At 42.4% G+C, this 11083-nt stretch overlaps 1 protein-coding gene across 50 annotated transcripts in view; it reads right to left on the reverse strand.

Moving 5' to 3' along the window:
• The window catches only part of CAPRIN2 (caprin family member 2), a 33417-nt gene extending 25006 nt beyond the window's left edge, over positions 1–8411 (reverse strand). For 13 of the 50 annotated variants that reach the window (XM_086884803.1, XM_086884802.1, XM_086884801.1 and 10 more), the window contains exons 1-4: positions 7797–7830; positions 6421–6683; positions 4663–4725; positions 1501–1587 (exon numbers count right to left, since the gene is read on the reverse strand). In XM_086884803.1, coding sequence (XP_086740929.1) covers positions 1501–1587; positions 4663–4725; positions 6421–6669 — 399 coding nt within the window. In that variant the 5' untranslated portion in view covers positions 6670–6683; positions 7797–7830. Of the gene's footprint in view, positions 1–1500; positions 1588–4662; positions 4726–6420; positions 6684–6765; positions 7441–7721; positions 7831–7916 lie in introns of those variants that run through there. The other 37 variants (XM_086884810.1, XM_086884808.1, XM_086884797.1 and 34 more) reach the window with 7 other exon arrangements.
• Between the last annotated feature and the right edge of the window lie 2672 nt (positions 8412–11083).

Raw genomic sequence — 11083 nt, forward strand, 5'->3', positions numbered from 1 at the left:
TATTTATCACAGAGTTAAAGAGGCAGTTGTCTCAAGTTTCTCCTTGTAAGACAACTGCTCTTCACTTCTGAATACTCCAGTTTAAAGGATACAGCAGAATCCTATAATTATTTCTGTTGGCAGACAAATACTCATTAAATAAGCAACAACATGAGTTACAGAACACATACAGAATATGCATTCAATCTTCTCCTCATGTACTAATAGAACTACCCAGAAGCTATCCAAGTAAATGCAGGATTTAAAATGCCTCAGTATGTGTCAAGACCTATGAAAATTTTGTTCCCTACAATACACTTCAAAAGATGCAAGGATGTTGTTGCCAGAATGGCCCCTAGTGTTCCAGTAATAGCTACTGGCTGTAGAATCCATATCAGCAGATGTTAAGAACAAGGTGGGTTGGCCTTTAAATACAGCATAAATTCAAGAACAAACGTGAACTGGTAGAAGTTAATGCTGGATTACTAAAAACACCTGCACAAAGATACACTGGGTCACAAGGTACCAGCCCTTTAGCATTCTGTAGGAGGCAGAGAAATAAGGCCAGAGCAGCGAGTAATCATGTTTAGCTTCCCTGCCACTACCTTGGATCAAATCCTCTGTAAGTGTAGAATTTGCTTGAGCCAGGAGACCAGTTTCTCCAAGGAAAAAACACTTGCTTGCATAAAAATAATGTATATAGTGCTTTAAATCCTGAACAAAAACCTAAATAAAGCACTAAATCTGTGACTTACCACAATTAGAGACATCTGTGGCAGATTAAGCAGCAAACTCCACAAGCTTCAGTTAAATTTTACTGAGGGATGCACTTCTCATTGAAGTCAAAGTGATTTAACACCACCACTTTCCTTCACCAGAAGCATTAAAAAAGATTTGGAAGAGATCTTGGGACACTGTCTAACCCAGCCTCCAGAAAGGCTACAGTGAATCAAGACCAGGTTGCTTAGAGCTTTGTGCAGTTTGGTGTTGAAGAAATCCAAGGACAGATTTTACCACTTCACCTGGCAGCCTGCTTCCAATATTTAATTACCCACTGAGCGACCATTTCCTCCTACCTGGTTGTAGTCTATTTCAAGCAATGATCATTGTTTCTCCTACATCTCTCATCAAAAATCCCAGCTCCACTCTTTCAGTATTTGCTGTATGAAGGATAAAAGTGCATCTCATGGCAAGCCTTCACTTTACCAGGCCCAGCAAGCCCAGCTATTCCAGGCTCTCCTCACAGGTCTCATTTTCCCAGCACCAGCCATTCAGGTACCCACCACTGGAGTCACTGAAGCTTCTCTAGCCTTTGGCTACCAAGTGATCAGAAAAAGACAACTGGTTAACAAGTACCAATCAGTTCTCCTTAATCTCCTGCTCCTTAGTCTCTGCCTAAGGCTTCACTGCTCCAGGGAGATAAGGCAGGAACTTCCTAGTATAGGCTGTACTGGAATAGAAGTATAGCCATTAAAGGAGCAACACAAATTTTACAATATAGAGAAGGACAGTTATACTTACATCTTGGCTAAGTCCCGAAAAAGTCTTCTGAAGCTCCTTGGCAAATTCCAGGTTGTGCACTACTTCATCATATTTCTCTACTGCCTCCTACAAAGGAATAGATAAAAATCTGTTTTTCTTTCTTAAGGCTACTGACTGCAACTCAATTGCCTCGTACTTAAATTCTCATTGTGAAATAGTAATTCAGCGTGTACTTTTATGAAACTGTAGCTTTTTTAAGATACTGTAACTGGTACTTTAGCTGTAAATATCATTCACCCATAACTGTCTGAGATGCAGTGCAAAGCCAGCTCACACCACCAGACAGATATCCTACAAGTTTGCCTATATAGTTCTTGGCAATCAGAAGTAAACAGCTGTTTAAAATCAAACTGGTCAGAAAGCCTGAGATGAAAACAGGAGAAGTTCAGTACAGATCTTCTACCTTTTTGCTTAACTGAATGTCTTTATAAAAAATTTGTACCAATTTTAGAAATATACAATATTATTGTATACAATGTATCATAATTCCAGAAAAAATTCTTTGCAATTTAGTTTTGACAAAAGAAGCCACATTCCTGTCTTCACTAATGGCTTTAGCCAGTATTTTACTGGCTAGTCTTCAAAATTACTAACTGCAGTAGATTATTAATTGCATTTTGATATACCCCATTTTTAATGAGCCAGTTAATCTCTAAGTTCCCTTGACAACTCTGGAGATAGCAAAATGCTGTAGTTCAGACATGCTGCCCATATCTTCACACCACATGGTGTGAAGTAACAAATTTAATTCCAGTTGTTCACATGTGCTTTACACTCAGTTTGGTTTATGCTCCTGACACGATATCACAGGTTTTTCTAGAACAGGCCCATCAGTCTAATATAAAGCTCTTTCACAGCAGTGTTGGTGTTTCACCAGTGCAGTGACAAAAGCTTAATCTACTGTCCCAATAAGATTTGGGACATCTGCAAATTCCATATATGTTCCTAAGCAACTGGAAAACAAGTTACATGTTCATTTGTTCAGTTTGATTGCTCAGTTACTTTTATTCCCTTATTTGTGGTATACTAGACACTACCAGGACCTAATGCTACTCCAACACAAAGTGCAAGCTCTCACCTGGTAGTTTGGGTTGTTTTCATAAAATTTACCAAGCTGTTTTGAAGTACTATTTAGCAATTCACTCAGCACTTCAGAGAATGACTTCTAAGAATCCAATGCCCACATATTTGAGGGAGACTCACAATTAGCACCAACAATTGACTAGTCAGGTCCTAGTAATTGTGCTTTTAACAACACAAATTGCAGAGTAAAACTCCCCACCTGAAAGCATCAAGAACACTGCTCTCATGACAAGCTGTACCTCAGCCCATAGGAAAAGCAATAGCTTTGTTCTGTAACACCTGTTATTAACATTCATTAACAGCATGTTGGAAGAAAACTACCGAGGAAAATCTGCTCAGCTTGCAAAACAGCACAGCAAGAGCATTTAATTTGCTGGAAGCTCCTCATTTTTGAAACAAATGTTCCCTAATGTAAGGCTAGCACACGCATTAGGTCTGGCAGGCACGCACCATAAGTAATTACAGTTTAATCCAAACTGCTTGCAAAACAAGTTCATCACCAGACATGGACTTCTGTGTGAGAAAATTAAAACTATAGATGACATCAAGTTATATTAGAGCACCACACTGTATTAATAGGCAGTTGGTTTCTTTAGGTGCTAAGATCTATTCAACTCTATTCCAGATGCAATTTATATATACAGCACATATTTGCATCTGAAAGTTATAAATGCAGTATTTCTGTATCTTAACCACTGAAGCAAGGCACTGCACAAGACTAATTAAATATTGAGTGTATATGGGCTTCTACAATAGTCAACTGAACAGTCTGACTACCACTTGTCAGTTCACTATGAAGACTGAATCTAATTCTTCATTTTAGTAGCCTAAAAAACTCCAGAAACTAGGATGAAGATACTAAAATTTAAAAAATTAAGCCCAGCTAGGAATATTAAAATCCAGTAACCAAGTTCATGACCTTTTCCCAACACTGTCACCTAACGGCTTTTTGCAGTCCAGGACATATACCAAAGTAGTCAATATATTCAGGACTATTCCAACTTACAGAACACTGTTCAATAGTCTCATTGATCATGGCAGCAAACAGATTGTGAAGAACACTTATGATCTAAACACAAATAGTTCTTGCCCACCTGATTCCAGATTGAGTTGAGAGGAATTGAAAGGTCATCAACCTACGCCAAACCATCAGATTTAATTTACTTTTGCACTTGAAGTGGCAAGAAATCACATCAGAATTTGCAGTTAAGTACTAAATGACAATTTTCTCCAAAATGTTTACTTCTAAGAAGTTACCATTTTCCCCTCTTATCCCATTTACATCTAACTCTTTTACAAGTGATTCACAGTAAGAAAATAGAATTTGTATTCTCACACTGCTGTACTGTGATAAAGTTTGTAATCAATGACATTTTTCCAGCTGGTTCATTAGCAGGATCAGCACTATCACTGAAGTGTCAGTACCCCTCATCCAACAATTACTCTTTAGCATATCCACTACATTTTTAAAATGTGACTCCTAGATTACTAGAGCAATAAACTCTTTGGATTATGTGACACTGCTCAGCTTTGCTACAGCTTTCATGTTACAGAAGCTTGGTTTCAGATCTAGAATCCATTCTAGACCAAAACAAAGAAAAGCCAGCACTGCAAGTTATATTAACAGCTACTTGTAACCAACAGTACTGTGCAGACAACAGGCAATTTCAAGTAATAGCTGCTAGTGAAGAAATCATGAGGATTAATTAGCCACCTCCAAATTCTTGAGGCTTGGGTTCTAACACTGCACTGCCATATAGTTCAGCTGCACACAGTTACCTCATTAAGAAACACAGGTGCAGGAGCAATGAAGCTGAAAGTCTACAGAACAAAGATAAACAGGGATCTTCTATTACTTCAGGGAACAGCATGAAGGTTAAAACAGGAGACAGAGCTTGTGGGCTCAACATTCAGCCTGATTACCAACAATTTGTTAATTTGGTTTAGTGAAAAAATACCTTCACAAGCCTGTAGGCACTGCTTCTGTAAAAAACCCATCCTTCCTGCCACATCAGAAGGTTTTGAGGCCTTTCACTCCTGCAAAAAAAGCAAGCTTACCAATTGGTCTTGATTGAGGGTTTCTCCCTTCTTCAGACGATCTTTATAGTCTTCTAGTTTGAGCTGCAGAAAATTTAAAGTAAACATTACACAGAAATCAATACAGAAATTAAATAGAGTATGAGTGAAATACTGTAACACAACATAAAGCTTCCTACTTCCTCTTGTTTCTGGAGAAAGGAACACAGCTTTTGCTATGCCTTTGATTTGGCAACTTCAGTCTGCAGGACTGTCTATTTGTCTATTTCCTTTCACTACCACTGATCTTTCAGTTCTTACTTGCTCATTTTGTTTTATTTAAAAACTATTAATGCATTGATCCAAGATCTTTAAGTGGCTTCAAATACACCCAGTGTCCTTGTTAAAGTTAGGCTTGTTTAGCTTTACCAAGTCAATGCTAGAATTTACTTATATTTTCCTTGAATAATCCTTGTTATGTCTTTCAAAAATTTGGCTTTAGTTACATCAAAAATTTATAGCCCTGTTCCCTAAAAAAGCAGACAAGTGTACTACAAGGGAAGAAATAAGATTTATTTCCAGTATACCAAAGCAGTCTTTAAATGCTGATGTAAACTAAACTATTTGGTATTGCAAACTTCTTTAGGGAAAAAAAGGTGACTTCACTGCCATGAAGTCAAATATTATTCCATTTGTCTATCTAGAGCTTCACTGACACAGGAGCATACATATAGGAGCATAAGACTAAGAATACTTTCTACTCATTTTATTAAGTCACACCTCTTTGATGAGGCCACATAGTAATTCTTGTGAAAATCAAAGGTACTATAGAAATTCACAACAAAAAGCTTCTTTGGACAGAAATAGAATACAACACAAAGTTGTTTAATCACACAAAGGAAACATACTTGTCTGCTGTTATTCAAAACTACAGCATGATGCATGACATGAGACAGCAGTAATACAGCATCTCCTGCAGGAGGATCAGGTCCCCGTAGCACATGGCCAGATGTCTGATCTACTTTCTCTCCTTGCCCTAAGACATAACTAAAACCTTTTAAGACATTCAGAGTAGCACAATATATTGACACAATTGCTTTACTTGTAATCCTGATCCAGCACTGAGAGCAACAGCACCATTATATCTTTTATCCTACAAAAATATTATTCTCTCAATTCAAAACCAAGCACTAAGCCTTCAGTCACCTGCCAATCATCTGAAAAGCCTTAGACTGCAGAATTCTGACTAGCACAGCAACAACATTTTAGGTGTATCATTATCTCAGTTATTATTCTTACTAACACTGTTCTGTGCCCCTAACCTCAGAAAAGCAGAGGTCAAAACAGGAGATGAAATTTTGGAGGATTTCTGCATGAAGGTTTTCTAGTAAGTAACATTTGCCTGTATTTAAAATATGTATGTCAAATACTTAGGTAAAGTAAAGGGCAATACATATTTTATAATTATATAAACATTTCCACTGTCAGAAGGAACACTTGTTCTAACTTCCAATTTTACAAACAATTTACAGCTAAATTAGTATCAGATGCATGTAATTGGTGAAAGGTTTCTGCAAAACTATAAACCATATTTAAATCAGATCCAAGTTTGTTCTGAACTGATTTTTCTCCAGAGAAGCATCTTCTGTTTTGATCAACACACATTTGCTCTCTATAGACACACATAACCTTATTCCAGCCATTAAAAATAATAGAAATAACAGGAAATATTATTTTAAAGGCAATGAGCTTTACTATCAACAGCTTAAATAGGTGTCATGGGCAAGAAAGACAAGTTACCTTCTTTTTCTCGATGTTCCTGATCTTGTGTTTGAGGCAGATGAGCCCGTTGTCGATGTAGGTCTCATACGCTTGGGAAGGAGAGGCCGCCGTGCTCAGCGCGGACTGCAGGGGGCTGGCGGGAGCCGGGCTCTCCCCAGTCGGGGTCACCTGCTGCTTGGCCGCCTTCATCCTCTTCTCCTCCCCTTCCTCCGACCGGCCTGAAGGTGATGATGGACGATGGAAAGGGGCCTGGGAAAGCTGCACCATTGAAATGGATGGAGCTGCGAAGAAACTCTTTTATTTAGCTCTCTCACACCCTGCACCCCCTTTTCAAGTTACAGCTTTTCTTGTCACATCACGTACTAAGACACGTAGCCACAAAAATGAGCCTCGAGAAGGACCGACCGCAATTTTTCCACGCTTCTCTCTCCCTTTCAAAATATCTGTAGCAAGAATTTCAAAGCAAGGCAAACTTCGTATTGTTCGAAGCCTCCCCACCCATCCAAACACCAAAAATCCTTTACATAGGCAGAATTACAGTACAGGGGACGATTCCAGAAACCCAATATAGTGACCATATAAAACTAGGCAGGTTTCCTGCACACATCACCCACTGATGGAAAAAACTGCAAGCAAGCAATTGCAAATCACGCCGCCAGCCTGGCATCCGGGCTGCAGCCTGAATGAATATTTAGAAGTGGCATGCCTGAAGGTACAGCCCCTCTTCTCACTCCCATTAAATCGATTTTACCCTTTCATGACCTCCGAAGCAATCCAACCGAGAACTTAAAAACAAATCAATAAAAAAAAATAAATAAAAGGGGGGGGAAAAAAAAGGAAAATGTTTGATAAAGTAAACAGCTGGCTTAGAGCATCATTCTTCGCGAGGAACTGGTCCCTGCTTACACCCATCCAAAAGACGTGCCTGTGTCACGGCAAGACACCGGCTTCCATGGGAGGGGCTGTAACCTTGAGCAGAGAGTTTCTGCAAGAGATGCTCGGCCACCTTCAGCTTCAACTACTTACGGACACCTGCTCCTGGAAAGCAATGACACCACAATTCTGCCTGCCCGCTGCCGGGGAGGCCGCACCACATCGCCCCAGCGGGCGACCAGGGCAGAACCTGCCTTTCCCCGGGACAGCCCCCGCCACCGGGGGAGCCGGGGCGAGCCCTCCATCGCGTCCTTGCCAGGGATGGGCAGGAAGCTCCTCCCGGGGGGGAAAGGGCACGGCCGCCACCGCTCCCCGAGCGGGGCGGCGGACCGGGAAAGAAGAGAGAAGCCGCGGCTCCTCCCTGCCAGGGGATTCACCTCCTTCACCTCCTCCGCCTCCCGCGCCTGCGGCGGCCCGCGGTCCGCCGGCCTCGCACCGCTCGCTCCCGCCTCCCCGCTCACCTCGGTGCCCGCACACGCTCTGGCCCGCCCCACCGCCCGCCCCCCCGCCTCATATAGCGGCGGGGCGGGGCGGCTCGGCGCCGGTCACCGCCCGCCTCCCAATGGCCGGCGCCGCCTCACCCGCCCGCCCTGCGCCGGGCCTGAGGGCGGGCCCGCGGGGCGGCTCCCGTGAAGGTCGACGCGTCCCGCCCGGGCGCCGCCCCACAGCTGGGTTGCTCTGGGAGTGAAACGTCAATCTCTCCGCTGGGATCGGGTGCTCCTGCAGGGACCCGAGTGACGGCCCTGGCCGGGAACGGGACGTGCGGGAACAGTGGCGTTGCCACCCGCTTCGTGGGGAAGGGACGTCAGGTGTGACACTCCGCCATGTGCCGTCCGTGAGGGAGAGGCTTGGCACAGGCCCCTGGCAAAGCCACGGTGCGCTGCCGCATCGCTTGTATCGCAGCAGCCGCTCACGACAGTCAGCCCAGGGCAGGCTGCCTCTCTGAACACCCCCAGGAGAAGGGCTCCATCCTCCCAGTGCAAGGGGATCCCCTCGGCCTCCAGCCCTTCACAGCTCACTGTTGAGTCACACCCTTTGGCTGGTGCGGCCGTGAGACAGAAACAGTGCTGGTCTGTGTCTGTAAGCCAGCTGCAGGGTTCCTCTGGGCCCGTGCAAAGGTCCTGGAGGAGACTTGCAGGACTGTGGGTCACCTTATGTAACAAAAAAATGTGAATGTCCTCTGCTGCCGCTGGTGCTGAATAGATCACACGAACACAGGTCGAGGTGTGGTGAAAGGAAGAGAAAGTTTATTTTTCCTCCCAGGATTTATAGGCTTCTGACCACAGCCAGGGATTGGATGGTCAGGATAACACTTTCCCACTGCACTGGCTATGAGAGATGTCCATCACAAGACGTGTAACAGAAAGAATGTACACATATCTATGTTTACAGTTACTGTCCTGGGAAAGTCCTTAGAAAACTATGTCAGCAAGCTCAGAAGCTGAGTTTTCAGGGCGACAGTCCTCTAATAATCACAGAATCAATTAGACTGGAGTCCAGCCTATGACTGAGCTGTACACTAGACCAAGGCACTGAGTGCCACATCCCGTCCTTCCTTAAACACCTCCAGGGACATTGACTCTACCACCTCCCTGGGAAGCCCATTCCAGTGTTTAATCACCCCTTCTGTGAAGAAACTCTTCCTAATGTCCAGCCTAAACCTTCCCTGGTGCAGTTTAGGACTATCCTCTCATCTTATCCCTTGTTACTAGAGAGAAGAACCCAGCTCCCCACATGGCTACAGACTCCTTTCAGGTGGTTATAGAGTGTAATAAGGTCTCCCCATGGCCTCCTTTTCTCCAGGCTGAACACCCCCAGCTCCCTCAGCCACTCTCCACACGACAAGCCAATGCCTCCTAACCATGCAAACTCTTGATAACTAGTAAAAGCACTTGAAGTGAATTGAATACACACAATAAAGTAATCACAAACTTCTTTTAACCCCTAGCAATCGGTGCCACAGAATGTATCAAAGGCTGGAAAACAAGGGAAAAGACCTTCCAAAGATCAGAGGACTAAGCTGGTAATCTATTTTCTGTGTTTCTGTTTTTGTGGCCATTACCAGGAAGAATAAATAAACTATATGGCAAGTTCATAGCAATCCTGAAAGTTGTGAAAGTAATGAAAGCAGAGACATTTTGAAAGAGGTAAGTGAGTCAGTGAGGAAGGATTGCAAAGACAGGCTTTACAGAACACAAGTCTTTATGTAGTACATGGCATGGATGAGATAACTGGCGAGGAAAGGTTATACCTAAGAAAGATTGCTTTTAAAAGTAAAACAAGAAAATTATACATGATTTAAACAATGAGGTGAATTCACAGAGTATCACAGAATCAGATTCAGTTGTATGCAACCACCTGTAGCATCCACAATCTTGCCACTTTTCAATGTTTCAAACTTTAATCACATGTCTCAAAAGTCTTCATTTTTTTAAAGCCCTGGCTCCTAGATTGAGGTTGCTTTGTGACTGAAAAGAAATGCTAATGAGTAAGATGCAGCTTGTGTCTAGGATCAGCAGTGTGCTCTGAGGGTCCTTCCAGTAGATTTCTGTGAGATTTTTTCAAAGCTAACACGGATGGGCTAGATCCTTGAAAAGTAATTATAAAATGAATGATCAGCTAATGCATTTATTAATAAGAAGTCATAATTAACATTCATACGCCTGGGACTATTCTGTAAGTCATAATTACTGCTGACAAACTGCTTTATAATGCACTTTTACAATTATTTGTATAAAAGAGGAAAAATCAAAAGGAAAATTCATACAAGCTAAATCCATATTTAAAATCAAAGGATATTTTAATTTTATTTTTTAAAAGTAGAGAGTATCTGAGACTAATGTTATATACATTTATAGTATATCTGTGGTTTCTAGAGCACTGTAAAGAGTGTATTAGTGTGGTGAGGTCAAGCCCAGTGAAGTTAGGAAATGCCAGGATTAAGCACAGTCTTAATTAATGAGTTTAATGCCATTTTGCAGATCCATAGTGAGATCATCTCTAAGTAGATGATCATAGGTTATGATAGTCTAGCCATGCATCGATCATCATCATGGGGATCTGTGCCTTTTACTCCAGGATCAGATGGGGAATACACTTTAATGACTGCAGAAAAGTGTTCTGTTCTTTTTGTCATGTTTGACAGGTTCTGCTTATCCTCTCCCACTAGGACTGCCCTGATTTTTCCCAGTCCCAGAAATTTATCCCGCTCTCATTTTTTCTCAGATTCCATTTTCCATTCCTGAGCCCCAGGCTCAGTCTTTCTCCCCAGTTCTGTATGTCCAGGTCACAGGCTCCTTTGAGAAGGAGGATCTCCTTTGCACACAGTTCCAACCCTTTGCCCAACCACTTCCAGTTTTCCACACCTGACTCTTTATCCAGCCCACTAAACCCCTTCCTAATCCCAGTCTTGTTCAACATCAGCTGCGTCACTCCAACTGCAATGGGCCAACCCACAGCCAGTTGTGGTGAGCACTGAGACCAGGTTCCCATTTTCATTTTCTGCCATCCCTTCTGTTACTGCACTGTGAAACTCTGGGAAGTCGATATGTAAAATAAGATCAGCTGCTTGTTAACTTTAGGAGAGAAAGATAGACAGTGAAGATGTTGCAAAGATTATCCACTGATGGACGAGAGAAACCTACTTCAGTCATGGAACATATTTCAAACAGGAAGGCTAAGGAATTCTGGATCCAACATGAGATGAATACATTAGGTCTCACAAAGAGGATTGTTACTCAGTATTACA

The sequence above is a fragment of the Cyanistes caeruleus genome, chromosome 4 (assembly GCF_971803275.1).
Source record: "Cyanistes caeruleus chromosome 4, bCyaCae1.hap1.1, whole genome shotgun sequence".
Lineage (NCBI taxonomy): Eukaryota > Metazoa > Chordata > Aves > Passeriformes > Paridae > Cyanistes > Cyanistes caeruleus.